The 27,512-nt window shown below is 46.3% G+C and overlaps 1 protein-coding gene across 1 annotated transcript in view; it reads left to right on the top strand.

The window, feature by feature from the left end:
* CD164 (CD164 molecule) overlaps positions 1–27,512 on the top strand; it is a 104,083-nt gene that overhangs the window by 64,744 nt on the left and 11,827 nt on the right. The window contains exons 3-5 of the mRNA XM_029595296.1: positions 1,824–1,898; positions 2,622–2,687; positions 19,138–19,200. Of these exons, the coding sequence (XP_029451156.1) occupies positions 1,824–1,898; positions 2,622–2,687; positions 19,138–19,200 (204 nt within the window). The remainder of the gene's footprint in view (positions 1–1,823; positions 1,899–2,621; positions 2,688–19,137; positions 19,201–27,512) is intronic.

The following is a 27,512-nucleotide window of genomic DNA, read 5'->3' on the forward strand; positions in this document are numbered from 1 at the left end:
TCTAGGGTTATGTCAGCTTTGAAATCTGTCTCCCACCTGCTAGCAGAAGAGTACATAACCCACTGGTCCTGAGTCCATCTGTCTACACTAAGGAAAACTTTCGAACAGTTTTGCAAGCATGGGCTACTGCAACACACTGCCTTTAGGATTACCATACACTACTATCAGACCACTCCAAATTTTACAAAACTCTGCCGCAAGAATACTCACTGGTAAAAGGAAAAAAGATCACATTACTGAAACACTAGCAGATTTACACTGGCTAACCATAGAACAAAGGATACAATACACAAATTAATGACAAAAGCTGAGTGGCTGAACACAGCATTGTATGTGCATGTCTCACAGAAAAACCTTGGATCGGCCAACAAAGCCCTCCTAACCATCCCTTCAGTTAGGACAGCAAGACTGATCCAAGTTAGAGAGCAGGCAATATCCTTAGCAGGACCGATACTATGGAACACCATTCCCCTTGAAATCAGATTGCAGAAAAATTTCAAACTTTAAAAAAAAAATGTTTAAAAACCTGGCTTTTCTAACAAGCATTTTACAAAGGGAACTGAGAATAGGAAAAATAAAGCAGGCAGCAGAACATCAGCTCACAGCACATAGGTTAATTGTGTAAAGTTTTTATTTTATCTCACTGCTAATTCTAGATAAAATATATAGTACAAAAGGATTATACATGTAAAGTAAATCTTTTACATGTATAAATTGACAAGATTTGACATTCATCAAATGTATTGTTGAAACTATGTAACCAGAACTTTACTGGCACTTTTTAAAGAAAATATTAACCAGTACAGATTTTAACATTACTCTACGTGCCAATGTGTAAACAGTTGTGATATATAACTTAACGACGGTATAGAAAAGATGATTAAATGAAATTATCAGGTAAGTAACTTCATTCCCACTGAATATGCATGAGGTAGATTTTGCATGTACTGCTTCCATTGTATGCAAATCTTTCAGGCATATTCATTGTGGGTAACCTGAAAAAGACCTGTTTGTAACATCCCAGGATCAGAGCTGCCTATCCCCGGTCTATAATTTTTTCTGCAAAATAAGGTGAATTAGGTACTCTAATTGTTTCCTGGTTCTTTAAGACAATTTTTTTTCTCATGTTTATAAAAATGTATAAACCTAAAACCCCTTTCCAAGCTGCTGCTCCACCTCCCTCATTTGCTGTTGAGATTGTGCTGGGGTTTGAAGCTCTGCACGTCAGTGTTTCCCAGATGTTACAAGCAGGCACCTTAGGTATTGTCTCTGATCTGCTAAAGCAAGAGTGCATTTCTTCTTGGGTGTCCAGGATTTTTCCACCCAAAACATGTGGTATCTGGTACCTGAGTGTACTTCTCCCACCCCCAGCAAAGTAAAGTGGATGGAAGAATATATATATATCACTAGATGAAACAAACGTAAACTCACAAGCATCAAAAACAAATTACAAGTGAGGGTGGCAGTCTCTGCTGCTTTCTTTTTTGGTGGTGGTGGCATCAAAGTATCATATTTTCCCATATGTGCTTCTTGTTCCTGTATTTGAGTGTTTAGCATTTTGGGATGTATGTGTAAACTACTATTCTAAATTTTCTGTACTGGGCTGCTGTCATATACCAGAATCTGAGAGGCAGAGTATTAGTTAAAAGCTTTGCAAAACCAATGCTGGCTGCATCTTAAGGTAGGTAAAGATTTAGCTAGAACTTGGCTTTCAGTCATGCATCCTGTGCATAGAAATGGCTTTCTTATAAGCCAGCAAAAAAAAAAAAAAAAAGCTTTAAAGCTGGACTTTCAAATAGTTAACTAAGTTTCTTTCCTTGCAGAAAACTCTACCTGTGTAAACACAAGTCAGAATGTGACCAACTGTACATATTTGAATGAGACGACAGAATGTGCAGGCAAGTATTCTGCTCTGGGTTCAGGTCCAGCCCTGTGCAACTCCCTATCCTTAAAGCAGCCAACATTCAGACAACTGCTAAAAACCTGGCTCTTGGAAGTGACAGAACAGACTTGGCAGTTTCTGCTGTGTATCAGTTTGTGCTGCAGACTACCAAATGCTTATACCCCTGTGATGATTTTACCTCGTGCCTGTTAATTTACCATACCTTATGCAAAAGTCATGAGGAACAATTTCCTTGCCCAGACATCACCTCCAGAACTGCTTATCATCCTTACTACTTATCTGCACGCTGTTATGGCTCTCTGCATCTTTCTTTGTTTAACCTTTACTACTTGTGCTTTATTTGGTAACTGTTCTGATATATTGAAGTAGGCATGTTGACATAATCTAGAAATGTTGATGTAGATTCTAAGCTTTTATTGGGAAAGCATGTAATAAAAGCAGATGTTTCAGTGCTGTGTACCTGGGCTGCTCTGATAGTGGGCAGCTGACTTGCAATCTGTCTGACTCCACTGACTGGACCAGGGGCAGGCCGACAGAACTGTGGAGCTGGTATTTTACTGCCCTGTCCAGCAGTGTCTGGGCTGTAGTTGATTGCTGTAATGTTGGACATGGGAGGCAAACAATCTGCATGCTGGTCCCAAAGCTCCTGCTCTTCATGGAAGAGAATCAATCAAAAGTATGACTGAAAGTCCTCATGCAGCATCTCACTTTCTTCTAGGCAATGAGACCACATCTGTCACGCCAAGTGTGAACAGCACCACTGTGTCTGCTGCACCTTCAACAGGTAACTAAGTGCATCGTCCTTTGCTCATAGGCTCTCACAAAATGGTGACCCAAAGCTTCCCATTCTCTCCCCTCTGAAAGAACCCACACCTAATAAAACATGACACTGGGCTGGCACAGTGGCAGTGCTATACATTGGTTAATGTAAGACCCAGACAGGATGCTGCAGAAGTAAAGCTTCATAGCCCCTTGGGGGGGGGGGGGGGGAGGAAGCTGTCATTTCTCAAGTGACTCTAGTGGGTGGGGTTCAGTGTGGACATGTGCCAGGTTCCAAAAGCAACTGACATCTGCGCTCTCCTACTGATGACAGTCTGTGATGGGTGGACTGTAGTGGGAAGAGAAGACCCTGAACAATCCATGGCAAACCAGCCTTGGCAGTGACTGGTGTGGGCAGGTTCTAATTGGACTGGACAGGTAGCTCTACAGTGTAGGAAAGCAAGCCAGACTGGGGGAAAACTGTAAAGCAACACCCATGCCCCAGTATGAAAAACTGCTGTTGCACAAAAAGCAGTATAGAAAAGCAACCCTGTGCTCACATGCTTCAGGGTAGGTCCTTGGTTCCTTTCCATGAGAATATAATGCTTTGTCAGTTCTGCTCATTGGGATAGCACAGACATTTGGCTTGTGGCCATTGCACAACAGTTGCAGCCTGTGGCTATTATGATGGCTGGGTTATAAAAGACCAAGGAATAAAAAGCAAGGTAGGGTGAAGGAGGCTGTGAATGCTCTTGGTGCTGTAGGTCCTAATTTGGGGCTGGAAGTCTATAAAAGCTCGATGGCAGAAAAAAATACAATAACTTAGCTTTAAACCTGTGCAATGGGAACAGTATTCTCCCCCCCCTCCCCCCATACTCGCAATCTTATCACAGTAGGGGCAGATTTGGTCCCCACATTCTAATGGCAAATAATATGCTAGGAAATAAAGGAAAGGAATTGTCTGGTAACCGACCCTGCTTCTGCCATTAGTGAGTTCAGACAAAACTAGTTTGGCTAAACGCATTGTAAGCCAGTCACGTTGATCCCAGTGCAGGGGTCAGAACAGTGACCCAAGAGGGGAAGGAAGAAAAATTGACTACTTCAGAAGGTGAGGCATCTTTTAGTCACAGGTGTGAGGACTGAATGTTGTATGCATATGACCTTTATTTAGTTAATACAGGAACTCAACTAGTGACTGCTTGTGTCAATTCCTCAGCACCACCCTGACACCCACTTGGGATTAATCCCGTTGACACATGGAAGATCCCACTAAGCAATGCCCAGGCCAGCCTGCCTCTGCCTGTACCCCTACACTGGCAAATTCCTAACCACCAAGTGGGGTCCTGTGTGCCTCTTAAGTACCCCCACCTGCAAACTCTCCTGGTGGCTTCTAATGATGACACCACATAACCTTAGTCTCAAGGTTCTTAGGCACCCACAGACCAAATACAGAAAACATTGGGAATATTTTAATTTCAAGATACACAATTAACATACTAAAGAGTTTAACAAAACTAGGAACAGTGAACAGATTTAACTTGCAAACAGCAAGTAGAAAAATGACAGATTTCTAAGTAATGGCTAACTACACTTCCATTGTACTGCCACAAATGCCAGCATGGCTAAATGGTGATGTGAGAGGCTATTATAGCTAAAAACATCTTTCAAACAGAAAAGGGATCCAAGTGAAAACAAATCACAAGCACTAGCAAATAGATGCAAAACATTTGATAATGGCAAAGAATTTGAAAAGAAGTTTGCCATTAAACCAAAAACTCTAACTTTTCAGATATATTTGCAGCAAAACGCCTGTAAGGGAATCAGTTGGGCAACTAGATTGAGAGAAAAAGGGGAGTAAGTGGAGACTAAGTTCTTTGCTTTGGTCTTTACTGAGGAAGATGTAAGCAAGATACATGTGCCAGAAATATTTAAAGGTGACAATTCAGAGGAACTAAAACAAATCTCAGTGAACTTCTAAGAAGTATAGTACAAGGAATTTGCTCTACATCTTTTAAGGGCAGGCGTCTCTTGATCCCGGCAGAGTGGGGGGGAGGGACTGGGACCGGACCCACCGGTATCACCCTGGGCACCTCACCAAGAAAAGAGCCCTGTGGGCTTCCAAGCCCGGCTCTCGCTGTACCTGCTACCAGGTGAGATGATCCACCAGGACCTGCCAACCCCCTGGGAGGAAGAAAGTTGCTTACCTGTAACATGTTCTCACAGGACAGCAGGATGTTGGTCCTCAGATATGGGTGACATCACAGGATGTCACCCAATTACAGAACACTTTTGGCAAAGTTTCTAGAACTTTGGCACCTACTGGGCATGCACAGCACCAACCCTGCATCCAGCAGGGGTCCCCCCTTCAGTCTCGTCTTATAGTAAAAAATACATGCAAAAAATAAAAACATAAATGAACCCAACTCCACGGGTGGTGGGCAGGTTTCATGAGGACTAACATCCTGCTGTCCTGTGAACACCTGTAACAGGTAAACAGCTCTGCTTTTTCACAGGATAAGCAGGATGATAGTCCTGGGTGAGTACCAAGCTGAGGATGCCCGAGCAATGCACCAAATGCATCCAAAAGATGTGCAACAGGCACAATAGGGGTGGAATTTGATAAGGAGGACATCCTGAACACTGAACAGGTTGGTGGAAGGATGTTAAGTTAAACTGAAAACAAGTTGCGTAGAATAGACTGGCCAAAGATGGAATCCGCCAGCCTTATCTTAAGTAATAATGGGCTGCGAAGGTATGGAGAGAACTCCAGCCTTACAAATATCAGCAAGCGGCACCGAACGTAGGTGCGCTACTGATGGCTCCATGACTCTGATAGTGTGCTTTTACACAGTCTTGCAGCGGAATACCTGCTTGCTGGTAGCAAAAAGAAATGCAGTCCACTAACCAGGAGGAGAGGGTCTGCTTTCCCACAGGAGTTCCCAATTTGATGGTGTCGCAAGAAACAATTGAGTGGATTTCCTGTGGGCCGATGTGTGGTCTAGATAGAAGGCTAGGGCACATTTGCAGTCCAAGGAATGCAGAAGCCTGTTATCCTGGGTTTGAATGGGGCCTGGGGAAAAAAAGTAGGAAGGATAATGGATTGATTAATATGAAATTCCGATACTACCTTTCGTAAAAACTTAGGGTGAGTGCGGACCACTACCCTGTTATGCAGAATCTTAGTGTAAGGCAGGTAGGTAACTAAAACCTGCACCTCACTAACTCTGCAAGTGGAGGTGATAGCAAGAAGAAAAATTACTTTCCTAGCATGTAGCCAGATGGACTCAGAACAAGTGGGTATAGTGTGCTCGTGCTAGCAGTTGGAGACGGATCTGACGTCAGCACGGGTACATATACCCCCACAGGAAGTGAAGCACTTCAGTAATTTCAGTCTCCAAAGCAGTTTGGAGAGCCTGCACGCTCGCTGAGCGTGTTTCCAATCTACTTTCTACTTTCTACTTGCTAAACTTCTATTGAACAACGAGCCCCGCACTCCTGCAGTGATACCTTCGGGTCCCTCTCCCAGTTGAGTTTCCTGGGGTGATTTCCACGATCCCTCTGAGGTTTAGGCCTTGGTCCGGTGACCGAATCGCGGCGAGGACCTAGCCCCCGAGCGAGAAGGGCTTGGGTCGGGCTGAGAGGCGCCTCGGTCCCGGCGTGGACCTAGAGGCAGCGGGTGCATTTCCTCAAGCGCGGCATTTCTCCCCCCGCAGCCGGAGACCGCCCGGGTTCCAGCCGGGAAGCGCCGAGGATCAGGTAAGGCGTACATCTCTTACTTTTGGTCTCCGAGGTACGAGGATCGGCGGCGTGGCCTGTATGCGGCACGCTGCGGAGGTTGCCATTTTGTCGGCCTTGTTAAGGTATTGAGCGCCCATGATAGGCGCCTGTATCGTATTGAGCGCATATTTGATGACCGCTTAAGCGTATATTGTATATCATTTAGCGTATATTACTGACCGCATATTATTGAGCATATATTGTATTGAGCGTATATTGTTGAGCGCATATTGTAGTGAGCGTATATTTATTTAGATTTTTTCTATACCGACATTCTTGAACAAAGATATCAAATCATATCTGTTTACAATTGAACAGAACAGTCGCGGCTATGGCGTTACATCGATCGAGAACATTGAGCAATAAACATAGAACAGGTCAACAATTCAACAATAACAAATAGTGAAATGCTTCATCAGTGAATAACATATATAGAGTAACAACAACTGGGACGGCTGTGTGTGTAATGTCAAAATATGTTTAATGAAGTGTCATTATGCAGCTGCATAGTGGATAAGGCGTAGTGGGATCATAAGGCATAAGGTAGCAATGAGAATATGGCTGTGTGGTGGAGGGAAGGAGGAGTATGTAGAAAGGAAGGATGTGAGGCGTTGAATCATAATATGCTGACCGCATATTATTGAGCGCATATTGTATTGAGCGCATATTCTTCAACGCACAATGGAACATTCGAACGCCCAGGCGTCTCCGGCGGCACCTCCTGATTCCGGCGTGAAAGCTCTCTGCCTCTGTTCAGCATGTGCCCAATGTGAGGAGGTCGTGGGAGCCTCGGGCCAGGACCAGTCTCAAGAGGTTTGCTGACAGTTCCCCAGGGGCCACCCCGGATCTAGCGGGTACTCTCTATCAACCTGGGATCCCGGGGGACCTGGTACCCCAATGACTTGAGACCGCTTCCATTTCCTGGGTGGATCTCTTTAAGGGGATCCATGCCTTTGTACAGATGCAATCAGCTTCCTGTCCAGGCCCTGTTGTTGCTCCAGCGGATCCTGCCCCTGGACCTTCGCACCCTTATCGTGGGCAAGAATACCCTCCTCCGGGCAGTCCGGTTCAGGCGGACCCTGATGTTTCAGAGGACGAGTCCGAACCCTCTGAGGAGGGGGAGCTTCCCTCGGGGATTGAGCCATATCAAACCATGAGGCGGTTCTTTCCCAAGGAAGATCTCTCCGACCTGGTATCTCAGTGCCTGGCGGAGTTGGCTATTACAGGCCCCAGCACTACGGTGCCATCTACACAGAACCCTCTGCTGGAAGGTCTTCGTCCTACAGCCTGCCATTTTCCCTTCTTGCAAGCCGCACAGCAACTGATAGATTTGGAAGGGCTGCACCAGCGGCCTCATTCAAAGGGGGTCGGGCCCTGATGGGCATGTACCCCCTGGATCCGACAATCAAGGAGATGCTGGTGTGCCCTCAGGTGGACGCCTTGGTTAGCGCGGTGGTCAAGCGCACTACCATTCCAGTTGAGGGGGGGTGGCCCTCAAGGAACCTCATGACGGCGACTGGACGCCATCCTGAAACAGACTTTTGAGGTGGCAGCTCTGTCTTTGCGAATCGCAACCTGCTGCACAGTGGTGACGCGTTCCTGTTTGTCACAGGTCAGGAGCAATGCTCCAGCAGCGGACATGGAGTCAGCTCTCTCGTTCCTCACGGATGCCGCATCCGACCTAGTCCGTACAACAGCCAAGGGGATCTCATCTTCTGTAGCTGCCAGGAGGCAGCTCTGGATACGGAATTGGTCAGCCGATGCTCCTTAGACACGCCTCACCAGAATGCCCTTTAGGGGTTCTCTCCTGTTCGGCAGCGACCTCGATAAACTGGCCAGCACATGGGGTGTCTCTCCAATACCTCGCCTGCTGGAAGATAGGTTAAAGAAGAACCAGCGTGCCTTTCCGAGGCCTTCCAGCGGCAGAAGCTCTCAACGCTTCACTCCCTTTAGGAGTCGCTACCAGGGACCCCGTCCTCGGGCCAGGAACCAGTCCTTTCGGGCCAAGCAGCATAAAGAGGGGAGCCGGCTCAGGTTCAGGGCCCGGCCGCGCCTCCCAATGAGAATCGGCCGATCCATCCGGGGGATGGAGCCATAGGGGGCAGGTTAACCCTCTTCTACCCCAGATGGGTAGAGATTACGTCAGACCAGTGGGTCCTCGCCATCATCCGAGAGGGGTATTATCTGGACTTCCATCATCTCCCTCCGGACAGGTTTGTGGAATCTCCGTTTCCAATCCACAAGAAGGCAGCATTGGAAGCTACCCTGGCGAGGCTCCTGCCCTTGAAAGCCATAGTCCCAGTACCTGCATGGGAAATGGATTCTGGACATTATTCCATTTATTTCATGGTACCCAAGAAAGAGGGCACTTTCCGGCCCGTACTGGACCTCAAGTCAGTCAACCGATACTTAAGGATCCCGAGGTTTCGCATGGAAACTCTGCGCTCAGTCAAGACCGCAGTACAGCCAGGAGAATTCCTCACGGCCTTAGACTTGTCAGAAGCCTACCTGCATATCCCAATCCATCAGGATCATCAACGCTACCTATGCTTCAAGGTTCTGGGACGCCACTTCCAATTTCGGGCTTTGCCCTTCGGGCTAGCCACGGCACCGCGGACCTTCACCAAGGTGATCGTAGTGGTAGCAGCGGTGCTCAGACGGGAAGGAATCCTGGTCCATCCCTACCTAGACGATTGGCTGATCAGGGCGAAGTCACGAGAGGAGAGCTATCGGGCAACCAACAGTGATCGCCCTTCTGGAAAGCCTGGGATGGGTAGTCAACCTAAACAAGAGTTGCCTACAGCCTTCCCAATCACTGGAATACCTGGGAGTCCAGTTCGACACCCAGGCAGACAGTCAGTCTCACCACCAAGAGAAGGTTAAAACTTCAAACGCGTCTCCGGTCCTTGATGGGAGCCAGCCAGCCCATAGCTTGGGATTATCTGCAGGTTCTCAGCCTCATGGCATCCACCCAGGAAGTGGTACCCTGGGCAAGGGCCCATATGAGACCTCTATAAAGCTCCCTGCTCTCTCGCTGGAGTCCCCGCTTCCGGAACTACTCCATGCATCTACCTCTACCAGCCAGAGTGCGGTCCCAGTTACGGTGGTGGTTGCAGTCCAACCACACGAGCAGGGGGTCGAAGATGTCCTCCCCCACGTGGATTCTGCTCACCACAAATGCCAGCCTGAGCAGATGGGGAGCACACTGCGAAGAACTCACCGCCCAAGGGCGATGGAACAGAAGAAGCGGGGTGGAACATCAACTGCCTAGAGGCACGGGCAGTCTGTTAGCCTGCCTGCAATTTGCTCACAGACTGTGGAACCGGGCAGTCAGTGATGTCAAACGCCACCACGGTGGCATACATCAACAGTCAGGGCAGAACCAGAAGCCGACAGGTGTCCCTAGAGATAGCACCGCTGATGGCTTGGGCAGAGGCGAATCTTCAGGACATCTCCGCTGTCCACATTGCCGGAAGGGACAACACCACGGCAGACTTCCTCAGCAGAGAAAGCCTAAATCCGGGGGGATGGCAGCTGTCGCCCACAGCCTTCCAGATGATTGTGGATCACTGGGGGATTCCGGACATGGACTTATTAACGGACAGGTCCAATGCTCAAGTACCCAGATACTTCAGCCGCAAGATGAATAAGGGTGCCCAGCAGGGGCCCTGCTATACGCCTTTCCTCCGTGGCCCCTGCTGGGCACCCTTATCCACAAGATTCAGAAGCACCGGGGCCTAGTTCTTCTAGTGGCACCAGATTGGCCAAGGAGACCCTGGTATGCAGACATGAGAAGACTACTGGCAGGGGAGCCCCTTCCCCTGCCTCCTCTCTGGGACCTGCTACGTCAGGGTCCCATCCTCCACGAGGATCCGGCTCAATTCTCTCTTACGGTTTGGCCATTGAGAGGGCTAGACTGAAGAAGAGAGGTTACTCGGAGCCGGTGATAGATACACTTCTCCGAGCTCGCAAGTTTTCCACATCCCTCACCTACGTCAGGATTTGGAGAGTGTTTGAAGCCTGGTGTGACACTCATGGCACCAATCCACATGCGACTACTATCCCTATTGTCCTGGATTTCCTGCAGGATGGACTTCAGAAGGGTCTCTCCCTCAGCTCCATCAAGGTTCAGGTGGCTGCGCTGTCTTGCTACGGTCCCAGGAGGGACGGCAAGACCATTGCCACGCACCCAGATGTTTCTCGCTTCCTGAAAGGAGTCAAACACATTCGTCCGCCACTGAAGTGGCCAGTACCTCTGTGGAACCTCAACATAGTTTTGGATTTCCTCACAGGATCCACCTTCAGACCCCTTCGGGGCCTGTCTCTCCGTTCGCTAACTTTGAAGATGGTGTTTTTGCTGGCCGTATGTTCAGCACGCCGTATCTCGGAGCTACAGGTGCTGTCCTGCCGTGATCCCTTCCTTAGGATCACTCCAGAGGCGATCCATCTTCGCACAGTTCCATCCTTCTTGCCGAAAGTAGTCTCACAATTTCACCTCACTCAAACCATATCCTTGCCAACCACGGCGGGTTTGAAGAAATCCTGAAGAAGGGCGCTTGCTATGCCATCTCGACATTGGCAGATTGCTGCCCAGATATCTGGAAATGACAGAAACAGTACGAAAGACGGACCATCTGTTCGTCCTGCACAGCGGGAAGAAACAAGGAGAAGCGGCCTCTCGGCCCACCATCTCCCACTGGATTAAAGAAGTCATCAGAGCGGCCTACGTAGAGGCCGGGAAGTCACCACCTCTACAAGTTAAGGCTCATTCTACCAGAGCCCAAGCAGCATCTTGGGTGGAATCTAGGATGCTGTCGCCTGCAGAAATATGTAAAGCGGCGACGTGGTCCTCCCTCCATACCTTCTCCAGGTTTTACCGTCTGGATATCCAGGCCAGGGAGGGCGGTCTTACACGGTCCTCAGGCAGCCTCCCGCCCAGTCCGGGAGTAAAGCTTTTGTACATCCCACTTGTTCGAGTCCATCTGGCTACACGCTAGGAAATGTGGAGATTACTTACCTGATAATCTCGTTTTCCTTAGTGTAGACAGATGTATACTGGCAGCTGGGCGGGATGCTGAGTCCATGGATTTCACCGATTCAAGGTAAGCCTTATCACTTCTTACATGAGTGCGTCCACTCTACCAGGTGTCGACGCCTTCCGGTTGGGAATGCTGGCAGTCTCCAGCTACTATCAATCGGTCAGGGGAATCCTGTTTCACTATTTCATTGATCGTCAGTACACATATATCCATAACAGCTTTTGCAAGGAAGATTACTGAAGTGCTTCACTTCCTGTGGGGGTATGTGTACCCGTGCTGACGTCAGATCAGTCTCCAACTGCTAGCACGAGCACACTATACCCACTTGTTCTGAATCCATCTGTCTACACTAAGGAAAACGAGATTATCAGGTAAGTAATCTCCACATTTCCAGGTGAGACAGCGGAGATCACGAGTGAAGAGGCTCAAACAGAGGTTTCATGAGCCGCCCCAAAACCACGTTAAGGTCCCAAGCAGGGGCCGGAGGGTGCAGTGGAGCAAACATCTCAAAGCGTGTTACTAAGGGTTGATTTGAAATAGGAACATCCCCCACGCCCTTATGAAATGCGGCTACCGCGCTGACATGCACCCTGTTGGAGGAAGTTTTCAGGCCTGACTCCAATAGGTGCCAGAGAGAGTCCAGAAACTTCGCCGTGGAACAAGTGAAGGGGTCTAAGGACATGGAAGTGCACCAGACTGTAAAACTTTTCCATTTAGAATAAGACCTCCTCGTGGAAGGCTTTCGTGAAGCTATCAGGACTCAGGACACAGACTCTGAAAGGTTAAGAGGTTGGAGTATTAACCTTTCAACATCCAGGCAGTCAGAGGGCTTGGAGGTTGGGGTGGCACAGGTATACGTTCTGAGTTATCAGAAGCGGATCCTTTCCCAGAGGAATGCGCCGGCACACTGAAAGGTCCTGGAGTATTGGGAACCACACCTGGCGTGGCCAGTGAGGGGCTATCAGAATCATTACGCCCTTTTCCCTCTAACTTCACGAGTCTTCGGTATGAGTGGAAGTGGAGGGTATGCATAAAGGAGACCACTGGCCCACAAGAGAGCAAAATCATCCCTCTGTGGCGAGTGGTGGCTGCGAGTGGTAGAGCAGAAGTTCTCTACTTTGTGGTTGTGGACTGATGCAAAGAGGTCTATGAGGGTAACCCCAACGTTGGAATATTGTGTCCACTACCGTGGGGTTGAGATACTACTCGTGCGGAAGAAACTTGATGCTCAACTTGTCCGCCAACACATTGTCCATGCCCAGCAAGTATGTGGCTGTGAGGTACATCGAGTGGGAAAGGGCCCACGCCCATATCTGTGCAGCTTTCTGATACAGGAGGTAGGAGCCTGTTCCCCCCCCCCCCCCCCCTTTGCTTGTTGATGTACCACATAGCCATTAGATTGTCTGTCTGAATCAGGATGGCCTTGTTTGAAAGGCAATCCTGAAAAACTTGGAGGGCATATCGGATTGCCCGAAGCTCTAGGAAATTTATCTGATTGGCATCTTCTGGAGACCAGGTACCCTGAGTCTGTAGGTCGCTGACATGAGCACTCCACCCTAGGTTGGAGGTGTTTGTCAAGGGAATTTGAGGATCTATAGCCTGAAATCGAAGGCCTTTAAGTAGATTGGAGTGTTGTATCCACCAGGCCAGTGACAGTCAGCTGAGTGGCTGACAAGCTTGAACCCACTGGGATTTCAGGGTCCATTGCATGACTCATGGCTATTCGGGCCATTGAAGTGACATGCACCATGGACACCATGTGACCCAGCAGCATGAGGAAGTGATGAGCAGTTGAGGATACTTGAGTCTGTAAATGATACACCAGAGAGGACAGGGTAAAAGCCTGATCCTGAGGGAGGAAGGCTTTTGCCTGTATAGTGTTTAGGTCGTCCCCTATAAAAGAGAGAATTTGGGATGGAGCTATCTTAGATTTGGGATAGTTGATTAGAAACCCTAGGTAGATCAAGGTATGGAGTGTGAGACTCGACACAAATGTGGCTGGTTGAGTCGGAGCCCTTATCAACCAATTGTCCAGATAAGGGTAGATATGGACACCCTGACTCCTGAGGAAGGCTGCGACTACCACGAGGCACTTGGTGAATACTCATGGAGCGGACGCTAGGCCGAATGGTAGTACACAGTACTGGAAGTGACGAGGGCCAACCAGGAATTGCAGGAATTTGCGATGAGATGGAATAATTGAGGCGTGTGTATGCGTCCTGGAGATCTAGAGAGCACAGCCAGTCTCCTTTTTGTAGAAGAGGAAGTAGAGAATCCAAGGTTACCATCTTGAACTTTTCTCTTTGTAGATACTTGTTTAGGGCACGAAGGTCCAGAATTGGACGAACACCACCTGACTTTTTTGGGATGAGGAAATACCAGGAATAGAACCCCTGCCCCTGTTGGGAGATGGTCACTGGTTCTATTGCCTGGGAATGGAGAAGGGTTGAAACCTCCTGTTCCAGAAGGAGTAGTCTGATCCCCACATCAGCCAAGGTGGGGAGTCTGCCAGTACAGTCAGGAAGTTGAGGTGGTAACCCTGAGTGACTACCGAAAGTACCCACTGATTGGTGATGATTGTGCCACTTCAACATTTGGCACACAATTGACCGACCAGTACAGATGGAAGGAGGAGTTTGGCATATGCTCTCCGGGGAGAAGTCAAAACCCTGACACTGGTCCTGGCTGAGGGGCAGGTTGGGTCTTCTGAGGACAGGACTGCCTGGACTGACCTTTTTGATAAGGCTTAAAAGGGTGACCTCAGGGAAACCAGAGGATAATACCTTCTTGGTTTGTAGGCCAGCTGCTTAGTCTTGCCTGAATGTCCTCTTGGAGGTGGACGAGAAATCAGCAGGCACTGAAGAAAGTTAACACAGCATTTCATGGTGGTCCTTTAGCTGTGCCACAGTCTCCTGGATTTTGACTCGGAAAAGATTATTTCCAGAACAGGGTATGTCAGCTAACCTGTCCTGAACCTCTGGTCTGAGGTTGGAGGATTTCAACCAGGCCCACCTTCTTGCAATAATCCCTGCTGCGGACACCCTCGAGGCCGTGTCAAATACGTCGTACGCAGCGCGGACATCATGCTTGCCAGCATCTATGCCTTTTTGAGCTAGAGCATTAAGCTCATCCTAGAATTGGTCAGGTAAAGATTCAGATAAATCCTGTATCTTAAAGGTTTCTGTTATACTGGGTCATGAACAACTGGTAGGAAGCAATGTGAGAGATAAGCATTGAGCCATGAAAGACTAGTCTGCCAAAAGCATCTATGGATTTTTATTCCTTTCCTGGAGGAACGAGGTTTGGAATGTCATGCCTTTTTTTTCTGGGCTGATTCCACAACCACAGAGTGATCCAGTTGTGATCGTCAAAACCCAGGAGCCAACTGCACAAGATAGGTGGCATCTGTCTTACGATTGACAGGTGGTACTGAACCTGGATGCTCCCAATTTCTCTAGCACATCAATTAGGATTTCATGAATGGGAATTGACATGATTTCCTTAGGAGCATTAAGAAACTGGAGTACTTCCAGCATCTTGTGCTGTGCATCTTCTGTCTGAAGCTGAAATGAAATTGTTTCTTTAATAAAGTTAAAGGACAGATCCTCTGGAGGAAAACACCTTCTGTCTTCAGGAGGAGAGGGCACTGAAGACAGATATCTGTATCCTGGGAAGAATCATCAGTCCAAGGATCATAAGGTTGATCACAGCTCCCTGAGGATCTTCAGAGGGGAGAAATGGCATTAATCCCGAAGGGCAAGGCCTAGTCATCGCCAATATTGATGGTGGCGCCGATGGAACCGGCAACATCGATGGATGAGTCAGCAGAATTCCAGATGGTGGTATGGATATGTTTCTTAGTCTTCTAATGACAGAGGTATCGGCATCGAAGGAAGAGAACATACTGGTTTCCTCTGTTCCAGCGGTGGAAGGGCACAGAGCAACATATCCAGTCTACCCAGTAGCAGTGCGAGCGCCATGGGAATTGGATTGGTGACCGGCGTGGGCACCAGTATCTGTGTCGATGGAGGCTGGAAGCCCTGCAGTGCTTTATCAATGGCCTCTTGGATCATCCAATCTAATTCCTCACGGAAGCCTGGGGCTTGGAACCCTGGCACCAGAGTAGAAGGCTGCATTGGCGAAGCCGAGGGTCCACCAGTGAAAGTGGAATCGCGACTCCATGCACTGATGAAGGTGGGGAATGCCTCGGTGACCTGGTCGCAGAGGAGGATGGGGCCTTCTCTGGACGGCATTTTTGTCGGTGGCTCTGCCAATGCAGAGGGCTTGCCTGGATCGGCAGACTGAGCCTTCTGATGCCGGTGTAGACGCTTTTCACGATGTTCTGTCCTGAGGCGATGAGGAAGAAGTCGACATCTTTGGAGTAGTCTATGCCAGTTGAGCAGCACCGGTGTTTCGCTGCTGGCGAGAGGTCGATGGGGTCGGGAGTTTTGAATGAAAAAACTCAATCTTTAATCAGGCTTTACGGCCCTTCGACATCATTTGAGCACACTTGGTGCAAGTTAGGGTAACATGGTCTGACCCCAAGCACAATACACAAACTATGTGGATCTGTGACGGACATTGTTAGAGGACAGTTGTGGCACAGACAAAAGCCCGATGCTATGACTTCGACAAAAATTTAGCTGCGGTGCGGTCGATGGCCAGTAGACCCCAAAGGGAAAACTCGACAGGAATCAACCGCAAGTAGGGTAAAACCTTACCTTTTGACAGTGGAGTGCTGTTATCAATAGGAAGACCCCCATGGGGTAGAAATTTTTTTTAAAGAAGTTCCATGAGGAAAATTCCTGTCAGGAATCTCTGGAGAGCTCCTTAACCCACGTGGCTACTGCTGCATGGAAAAAGACTGAAGGGAGACCAGTCTGCTACACTTTTTTTTTTTTTGAAGGTGTGGATAAAGGTGAGCCAGTTAATATATCTGTGTTTTCAGAAAGTGTTTTGATAAACTCCCTCATGGACTTCAAAGAAAATTAAGTTTTAGGGATAAGACGATGTGTTGTGGATTGAGAACTATTTAAAGATAGGGGGGGGGGGGGAAGTAGGGCTAAAAGGCTACTTTATCCTCAGTGGTGAGAGGTGATCCGTACTGGGACCACTGCTTTGTAACACTTTATAAATGACGAGTGAGGTGATCAAATTACTCAAAGTTCTTAAATCACAAGAGGATTGTGAACTTGCAAGAGGACCTTCAAGAATGCTCAACTTGTTATACAAATGGCAGATAATATTTAATGTGGACAAGTGCAAAGTGATGCACATAGGGCCGAGCAGCCTAAATTATAGCTAAAGAGTGAAAGGCTCCACACTAGGAGTCAGTACTCAAGAAAAGAATCTGGGTGCTATGGGTAATATATTGACACTGTCTGCTCAGTCTGCAGCCAAGAAAGCAAATAGAATGCTAGGGATTATTAGGAAAGGACTGCACTTCTGGTATGAGTGCAGTTCTGGTCACTGCATCTCAGTTTATAGCAGAATTAGAAAGTATCGAAGAGCAATCAATGATAAAGGGAATGGAACAATTCCACTATGAAAGGCTAGAGGTTAGGACTCTTCAACTTGAAGACAGTTGAGGGGAGATGTAGAGGTCTAATAAAATCAGTGGTGTGGAATGACTAAACACGAATCTGTTTACTCTTTATAAAGTTACCAGGTAGTTTAAAACAGAAAATATTTTTACTCAAAGCATAAATCTCAGGAATTTATTGCCAGAGCATATGGTAAAAGGTGTTGGTATAGCTGGGCTTAAAAGGTTTGGGCATTTTCCTGGAGGAAAATTCCATAAGAAAAATTGCAAGGGAGAAAAACTAGTATACAATATTGAACAAAATTACAACTAGTTGTAAATAGACTAATACCTAATGGATCCCAAAATATACCACGATAATACTGTATAAAATACAATTTTTATTAAACAAACTTTTTTAATTTTTCATTATTTCATAAAAACTTTCATTATATTTGTTTTCTGAGCTCAGAAATAGATATTCAAAATGGCCTGTAGTCCAACCATCTGAGTTCAAAATTGAATTTCTATTACTTTAGAAAACGTGGCTGATAATTTCTTTGCCATTTAAGAGTGATATAAATTTCTACTCATTATCGCAACTGAACTGGCCAACATGATGCAAAATTTTGAAAAATTATGCCATTAATATGTTGAACTAATTTTTTAGATAGTTTAATCAATTTGATGACATCAATAAATCTCACTCAATATTTAAATTTTGAACTCAGTGAAACTTCTAATATAACACACACTCATAAACCACAGTCTAGATGTATGTCAATATGAGTACAGAATTAACAATTGATGATGTCTTCAATACTTGAAATATTTCTTTATAAGTATCCCGTTGGTATATATTAAATTACTGAATCAAGTTCAACGTTCATCCTTAACATTTCTTGTTGACCAAAGTTCAGATTATATATTTCAAAGGCAAGACGTGAAGTTTTTTGAAATCAAATAGCCACACTGTCTTCCAAATTGACTTCCGGTAATAGGGTTTCCATAAACTGCATCGGTCTGATGTTAATGTTGCCCGACAGTAATAATAACAGAACCTGTTTAAATGATGGCAGTAAGCCTATCTTGTCCCGACAAAACCTTATCTTGTCATCCTTTTTACGTATTGACATCATCAATTGTTAATTCTGTACTCATATTGACATACATCTAGACTGTGGTTTATGAGTGTGTTATATTAGAAGTTTCACTGAGTTCAAAATTAAACTATCTAAAAAATTAGTTCAACATATTAATGGCATAATTTTTCAAAATTTTGCATCATGTTGGCTAGTTCGGTTGCAATAATGAGTAGAAATTTATATCACTCTTAAATGGCAAAGAAATTATCAGCCACGTTTTCTAAAGTAATAGAAATTCAATTTTGAACTCAGATGGTTGGACTACAGGCCATTATGAATATCTATTTCTGAGCTCAGAAAACAAATATAATGAAAGTTTTTATGAAATAATGAAAAATTTAAAAAGTTTGTTTAATAAAAATTGTATTTTATACAGTATTATCGTGGTATATTTTGGGATCCATTAGGTATTGGTCTATTTACAACTAGTTGTAATTTTGGAAAATTCCATAAACCGCATGGTTATCCCTAGTTTAAGCAGCATGGAATCTGTCATCCTTTTGAGATCCTGCCCAGTACTTGTGATGGTTGGGAATGGGATCCTGGGCTTGATGGACCTTTTGGTCTGATCCTGTATGGCAAATCTCATATTCTTAGGTACTTGACAGGGCCTGGGGGAGGTCAGGAAAGGACTATCCACATGAGCTAGAATTGGGCCTTAGCATGTAGATGTGATCTTTGTACTCCCAACTAAGATTGGAGTGCAAGGCTGTCTCTGAAGGATGAATTGTACAAAGTACTAGCAATAGCTTTCTGAGCTCTGGCACAGCACAATATTAGTCTTACAGCTCCCTGAGGAGCATCCCAAGCCTCAGTTTGAACTACAATGTGTTTAGAAGTCAAACTCCACCTAAAGGGATTGAGCCCTCTGGGGGGAAAAACAGAAGTCTAAAAGCAAAACAAGGAAAATGTGCACAAAATCCATTTCACCATACTGCAGTTTACTGCTTTTGAACTGAAGTTTTTTCCTTTTTTTTTTTTTTCATGCCACAGCTAACACGACTACAAATGCATCTACTGCATCCACAACCATCACACCAAGCATCACGACGACAGGTAACGTATTCTATATGTCTGAACTTATGGAGCTATAAACCAGTGTTGCATCTGTAGTAAACCTGAGTGAAGTCTGTGGCTTGAGGGTAATGTCCAGCTGATCTGAGAACTGGCATATCAAGAGGGGGGAGACTTTCTGTGCATCTGATGGGAAGATTTGTCTCAAACTGCTATCCACAGCCACACACCAGTCTGCCAATACCTTCCATAGCGCCTCCATTGTCCAAACATGGTGCCTCTGTGCTGTAGGAGATATCAGACCACAGCTGTAGCAGTTGGAGTCGTGGTCTGGGACAGGCAGGAATAGTAGATGGCATGTATCCATGGTGGACAGCCAGTGCCCATAGATATGGTAGTTGAAGCTGCTGCGCACTGAGTTGCTTGGCCTTAGACTTTCCATACTCTTCAAACAGTTTTTTCACCTTTTGTAAAGCTCAAAAGTTGAGGCTGCATGGGCATTTTGCTTTTTTTTTTTTTTTTTTGCGCCACAAGTTAAAATTTGAGAGGCTGGGACATGTTCATACAATAGCTCAAACAGACTGAAGAGCTTTCAAGGCAACATGTATGTGGGAGCTCCCACACGTGCATTAAACTTGACTGATCCTGAACTAGGTCCAGGTCACTGCTGTCGGATGGTCACCCATGTGTTATAGCTAATTCATGCCTGCTTGTCAACAGAAGTATATGGTTTCAGAAGCACAAAAATATTCATACCTTTACATCTGATACACTTTAAGCACCAAAATTGATGGTAGCCAGCTCCTAGCCAGCAACTAATACATGAGATTGGCTGCCCAGAAATATACCAAAAGATTTGGAAGAGCCATGCTCCCTCCTACCTCAATCATTTAGCAACAAAGTTACCAAGCTTTTAATGCAGGAAGACTTGTTTGACAGATGAAACTAGAAATTGTACTATTCAACCTTGAAAGGCAGAGTATATGAAATATGCTGAAATAAACCAGATGTCATAAGATTCATTTTCAGAGCATTAATTCTACTTGCCCAGGAAATATACAAATATCTCCAAACCTTTAAATCAGCTGCTACCTTAGTAGCCCCAAGGGCATAGTTTAGCTGATATAGGGCAAGTTGACAAATAGAGAATAGCATATCACCTGGACCAGATGGTGTATACACCCCTAAGTTGTAAACAAAATGAAATTGCAGGCCTCATTAATCATTGGTTGGCTACCTTCCAATCTTCAGTTACAGCCTCTTACAGGGTTCTAGGAGTCATCTGGGAAACTAAAGACTAGTGAGCCTGACATTAGAATAGTTTCTCTTTCCTGATACCAAAGAACAATTAGACATGGATTTATCCAAAGGAAGTTTTGCCTCACCAATCAGCCACATTTTTTTTGAAGGTGTTAACGTGCATAATGGCAAGTCAATGCACGGATTTTCAGAAAGTGCTTGACATAGTCTCTCATGAGACTCTTCAGGAAATTAATAAGTTGTGGGACAGGAGGTAATGTCCTGTTATGGATTGCAAATTAGTTGCAAGATATGGAACAGTAGAACTGAATGGTCAGCTTTCTCAATGGAGGATGGTAGAGTGGAATGCCCTAGGGGTATGCATTTAGCATTTTTTTTCTTCTCTAGGAAGGAAAGATTTGATATTAGTGTAAAGTTCTCAAACTTTAATCAAGAGGGTTTTTTTTTATATTTAACAATTTTTATTGCATTTTCCACTTAAGAACAAGAACCGAACAGTTAGCCAAACACAGTATCCTTCAGTGTCCGACCACAAAAAGAACAGTCAGAATGCAAATACATGTTGGGGAAACAAATTATAACAACCCCCCCCTTGTTTTTTTTTTTTTAATGGGTGGATGTACTGCTGCCCTCAGGTGGGAAAGGAATATCCTTTTGCTTGCTGTTTTGTAAGTCAGTTTATCACTTTCCCTCGCACCGGGGATATGGGAGTCTAAGGGGCACAATGCCTGGGAGGAAACTTGATTTTAGGAGAAGGTAAAAGTAGGCCAAAATCAGCAACATATGGAAGCATTTTTTTTCTTGCCATTTCCTGTTCGACTCCGTGTAGCATATTAAAAAAAAAAAAAAATAGAAGGAACAATTTATATATTTTTTTTTTCAGTTTCCATTGTAAACATGGGTTGCTGTGTGCCTGCTAAGAGGCAGGATCTCAGACACAAGTACAGTTAAACTTCAGCTGGTGAGCTGCTTGCTTTGGAAAAAGGAATCCTCTGTGGGGACGTATCCATTTCAGAATGTCCCATAAAACGACTGAACAAGCTGCTCACAAGACCCTTCTCTTGTTTATGGGTTCATCAGTCTCATTTTAATAGAAGATTATAAAACCAAGCGGCTTACCTTTCACTACAAGAAAGCTGCAGCAAGCATAAGCAGAGTAGAGTCTCGGATAAAAGCAATCATGTCTACAGAGGCAGGGTAAGGAATCTGCCCAGTCGTTGATATACAGAAGCCCTTTTGGGTAGCATCTTGGCAAGCACAAATACAAAATGTTCACATCCGTGCCTGAAGGGAGCCATACAAAGTGAAACATTTAGTCAGTAGTGTGAAATGGGACCGTTATATCTTATCTCGACAGGCCTCGGGTGCTCTGGATTGGCTTGTGGGTCTGCATCAGAAGCTGGTTTATAGCTTTGCATTTGCAGGTAGGGGTAAACATCCCTCTGCTTCCATGCTTCATTGTGGGAAAGCTGGTAAAGGCAGGGCAGAATGCATGACGCTGAAACACTGCTTTATAGTTTGTTACCCCAAGGAATCTTTGATAGTTTGTGCCAGAGACCCTATGACTCCCTATTGCAGCTTAACTTTTCACATTTTTAGTTTTTCTTTCCCATAAGAACCTAAGAATTGGCATGGTGAGTCAAAGGTCCATCGAGTCCAGTGTTCTCTCTCCAACAGCAGCCAGTCTGTCTTAAGTATCTGGCAGATCCCGTAAAGTGGATCCTAATTCCTGTTACTCCCACTTCAAAGCAGATTACATTCAGGTACTGAATGTTTTTTCCCTATCCCCAGAGGGCTTACAATGTAAGTTTGTACCTGAGGCAATGGAGGGTAAAGTGACTTGCCCAAGGTCACGAGCAACAGTGGGACTCTAACCCTGCTCTCCTGGTTCATAGCCTGCTACTCTACTCTACTCCATTGTATGCAAATCTCTCATGCATATTCATTGTGGATATCCTGAAAACCTGGCCTGTTTGTGGCACTTGAGGACTGGAGTTTGCCATCACTGTTATAGGGTTTTCCTCCAGAAACACATCCAAACCTTTTTTTTTTTAAACCTTGGTATACTCATCACATTGATCATGTGGTCTGGCAACACATTCCACAGATGGATCATCTCACTCATTACTTTATAAACTTCTGTCATGTCCCCTCTCGGTGGTGGTTGAAACTGAGGAAATATATTGTCTGTTCTCCACTCCTTTTCACATCATTCCTAACATTCTTTGCTTTTTTTGACTGCTGCCACACAGTTGAGGATTTCAACATATTGTCCACAAAGCCTCCAAGGTCGTGTCTTTTTTTTTTTTTTTTTTTTTTTTTCTCTGAGTAACTCCTAATATGGAACCTAGCATCATGTACCCATAGTTAAGATTATTTTTCCCTAAGTGCATCAGTTCGCACTTAAGCATTAAACTTCATCTGCCTTGACTAGGAGACTGACAAGATCCTGCTGCAGTCCCTTACAATCTGCTGTTTTAACAACTTTGAATAATTTTCTCATCTGAGAATTTGATCACCTCGCTTGTGATTCCCTTTTCCATATCATTTAGAAAAGTTAGACAGCACAGATCTCAGTACTGTGATACCCACTCATGCCCTTTCTCTGTTTGGAGAACTGATCATTTAGTCCTATCCTCTGTTTCCTGTTTCTTTAACCAGTTACCAGTCCAGGACATTGCCACCTATCACTGAACTTTTTTATTTTCACAGGATGACATCAGGATGGAGCCCAATCATGGAACACTTTTTTTTTTTTGTCAATTTCTAGAACTTTGACTAGCACCTACTGGGCATGCCCATCATGGCACTAACCCTGCATCCAGCAGGGGTTTCCCTTCAGTCTCTCTTTTTTTTTCTGCACAGCAGAAGCTACACAGGTTAAGGAGCTCTCTAGATTCCTGACAGGAATTTTCCTCACGGAATTTAACTTTAAAATTAAAAAAAAAAATTCAACTCCATAAGGGTCCCCCTATCGATTCTGTAGACCCTCATTTGCGGTCAATTCCATCGAGTTTCCCCTTTGAGGCCTACCGGCCATCAGCCGCACTGCGGCTAAATTTTTTTCGAAGTCATGGCGTCGGGTTTTCGTCGGTGCCCCGATTGTCCTCTGACAGTGTCCAGGGTCAGACCACGACATCTTAACTTGCACCAAATGTGCCCAAATGACACTGAAGGGCTGTAAGGCCTGTTCAGAGAAGATGGAGTTTCTTTTTCAGACAAAGCCACAGACTCCCATCGAGCACTTCGATATCATCTGAGCCGATGCTATAGACCTCTCGCCAGCAGCGAGACACCAGTGCTGTCCACCCGGCATCAACTTCTTCCTCTTCGGCTCCGGAGAAGGACAGAGGAGAACATCGTGAAAAGTGTCGACACAGTCATCGGAAGGCTGTCCGCTGATCCAGGCAAGCCCTCGGCATTGGTGTCGACAGAGCCACCAACAAAGAAATCCTGTCCAGAAAAGGCCCCATCTTCCTGTGACTGGGTCACCGAGGTGTTCCCCCCCCCCCCCCCCCCCCCCCCCCTTCATTGGTGCAGGGAGCAGAGACTCCATTTTCACCAGTGGACCCTCCGGCTACGCCAGTGCTGCTTCCTACTCCGGAGCTGGGGTTCCATGCCCCAGGCTTCCACGAGGAATTGGATCAGATGATCCAAGAGGCCATCGGAAAGGCTCTACAGGGTTTCCAGCCTCAGTCGACGCCTATACCAATGCCAGCTCCGGTCACCAACCCGATTCCCACAGCGCTCGCACCACTACTCAGCTGGCTGGATGTGCTGATCGGTGCCCTTCCACCAGTGGAACTGAGGATACCGGTATGTCCAATACCTTCCACCCCAATTCCTTTGTCATCGGACGATGAAGCACCGAGGCCTGAACTTATGCCTGGGATCTTGCTACAGACTCGCCAGTTGGTGCTGCCATTGTTGCCTAGACCTGATCCTTCAGGAATAGCACCATTACTTCCCTCTGGAGATCCTATGGGAGCAGGTGATCAGCCTTACGATCCTAGGACTGATAATTCTTCCCAGGATTCTGATCTACCCTCCAAGCCATCACCCCCCTGAGGAGAGAAGACTTTCTCCTCCAGCAAATCTGTCCTTTATTAATTTTATAAAAGAAATGTCTGAAGCTATTACCATTCCAGCTTCAGACAGAAGAGGACTCCAGACACAAAATGCTGGAAGTGCTCAAAATTCGTAGATGCACCCAAGGAAATCATGTCCATACCCGTTCATGAAATCCTCCTGGACTTGTTGAAGAGGAATTGGGAGCATCTAGGATCTGTACCACCAGTGAATCAAAAAACAGATGCCACCTACCTGGTACAGGTTTCCAAACACCACAGCTGGATCACCATTCTGTAGTTGTAGAATTAGCCCAGAAAAAGGCACAATGTTCTAAACCTTATCCTTCCATACCTCCAGGGAAAGAACAGAAGTCCCTGGATGCATTTGGCTGTCGTGTTTTTTCCAAAGTTCAATGCTTATTTCTCGCATTGCCTCCTACCAGTTATACATGACCCAGTATAACAGAGACCTATTTAAAAAGATCCAGGAATTTTCTGAGTCTCTACCTGATCAACTAAATACCCTGGTTCAGAAGGGTCTAGATGCTGGCAAGCATGAGGTCCATGCTGCCTATATTTTTGACACTGCTTCTAGGGTGTCTGCAGCGGGGATTAGTGCATGAAGATGGGCCTGGCTAAAGTCCTCTGACTTAAGACCAGAGGTACAGGACCGGTTGGCTGACCTGCCCTGCGTTGGAGATAAGCTCTTCAGGGACAAAATCCAGGAAACTGTAGCACAGCTCAAAGACCACCACGAGTTGCTATGTCAGCTTTCGTAAGTGTCTTCTGATTTTTCCATCCACCTCCTAAAAGGACATTCCGAAGAGACTCTAAGCGGCTGTACTTCAAGCCACAGAGATTATCCTCCTGCTACTTGAGGTTGCACCTCCAGACCTTACCAGAAGGGTCAGGACAGACAATCCAGGCCTCAAAACTCAGCCAGCTCCTCCAGCAGAACCAGCTGCTGGATTTTGACTCCTCACTGGAGAACATAACCAATCTCCTCCTCTACCGTCCGTACCTGTTGGCAGTCTGTTGTGCCACTTCACCAACCTATGGCACACAATCACTTCGGACCACTGGGTACTTGCTGTACTGACTCAAGGTTACTACCTCAACTTATGGTCTGTACCAGCAGACTCCCCACCTCGGCCAACGTAGGGATCATCCGACCACTCCTCTCTTCTGGAGGAGGTTCCAACCCTCCTGAAATCCCAAGCAATAGAACTGGTGCCCCTCTCCCAGCAGGGGCAGGGGTTCTATTCTCAGTATATCCTCATTCCAAATAAGTCATGAGGCATTCGTCCAATCCTGGACCTCTGTGCCTTAAACAAGTATCTACAGAAAAAAGTTCAGGATGGTAACCTTGGGCAATCTACTTCCTCTTCTGCAAAGAGGAAATTGGTTTTGCTCTCTGGATCTTCAGGATGCGTACACACACATCTCAATCACTCCGTCTCACCGCAAATTCTTTCGATTCCTAGTCTGCCCCTGGCACTTCCAGTACCGGGTACTGCCCTTCGGCCTAGCATCCACACTTAGTCTTTACTAAGTGCCTTGTAGTGGTCACGGCCTACCTGAAGTGTCAGGGCATCCATGTCTGCCCTTATCTTGACGATTGGCTGATAAGGGCTCCAACTCAAAAAGGACGCACTAGCCCTCCTTACATCTAACTCTCTCCATACATTGCTGTGTCTCAGGTTTCTGATCAACTATCCCAAGTCCAGCCTAGTTCCATCTCAAACCCTAACCTTCATAGGAGCCGACCTGGACACCGTGCAGGTGAAAGCATTCCTCCCTCAGGATCGAGCTTGTACTTTCATGTTCCTAGCGCAATGCCTCCAGGATCGAGATTACACAACAGCTAGTAATTTCCTCATTTTAGTGGGTCACATGGCATCCTCTGTACATGTCACTCCAAAGGTATGCCTTGGACTCTAAAGTCCCAGTGAGTTCAGGCTTATTCAATGTCCTGCATTGTCCACATTACCAAGCAGTTCCACATGTCGCTGTCCTGGTCTATGCGGCTCTCCAGTCTTCATCAAGGCCTTCCCTTCCAAATTCCAGAACCTCAAATTATCCTGATAACGGATGCCTCCAACCTAGGTTGGGGTGCTCATGTTGGCCTCCAGACTCGGGGAAACTGGTCTCCAGAGGAAGCCAAACATCAGATAAATTTCCTGGAGCTTCGGGCGATCAGATATGCCCTCAGTCTTTCAGGATTGCCTCTCAAACAAGGTCATCCTGATTCAGACCGACAACCAGGTGGCAATATGGTACATCAACAAGCAAGGGGGAATGGGCTCCTACGTTCTGTGTCAGGAAGCTACACAGATATGGGCGTGGGCTCTTTCCCATTCGATGAACCTCAGAGCGACCTACTTGGCAGGCATGGACAATGTTCTAGCAGACAAGCTGAGTCGAACCTTTCAACTGCACGGACACCATCTTCCAACATTGGGGGTATCCACAAATAGACCTCTTTGCGTCCATCCACAACTGCAAAGTAGAGAACTTCTGCTCCCTCACTTGCAGCCACCACTCGCAGCAGAGGGACACTTTTGCCCTCTTGTGGTCAAGTGGTCTCCTCTACGCATACCCTCCACTTCCACTCGTATCGAAGACTCTCATGAAGTTATGAAGGGACAAGGGCTTTAATTCTGATAACCCCTCACTGGCCACGCCAAGTCAGTTCCAATCCTCTGGGACCTATCAGTTTGCTGGCACATCCCTCTAGGGGAGAATCTGCTTCTGATATCTTAGAACAAAGGGTGCCTTCGCCACCCCAATCTCCATGCCCTATCCCTGACGGCTTGGATATTGAAGGGTTAATACGCTAATCCCTTAACCTTTCGTAGTCTGTATCCAGAGTCCTAGTAGCTTCACGAAAGCCTTCCACGAGACGCTCTTATCGTTCTAAGTGGAAAAAGTTTACGGTATGGTGCACGTCCATAGACCCCTTCACTTGTTCCAATGCAAAGTTTCTGGACTATCTCTGGCATCTGTCAGAATCAGGCCTGAAAA

Source organism: Rhinatrema bivittatum, chromosome 3 (assembly GCF_901001135.1).
Source record: "Rhinatrema bivittatum chromosome 3, aRhiBiv1.1, whole genome shotgun sequence".
Taxonomy (NCBI): Eukaryota; Metazoa; Chordata; class Amphibia; order Gymnophiona; family Rhinatrematidae; genus Rhinatrema; species Rhinatrema bivittatum.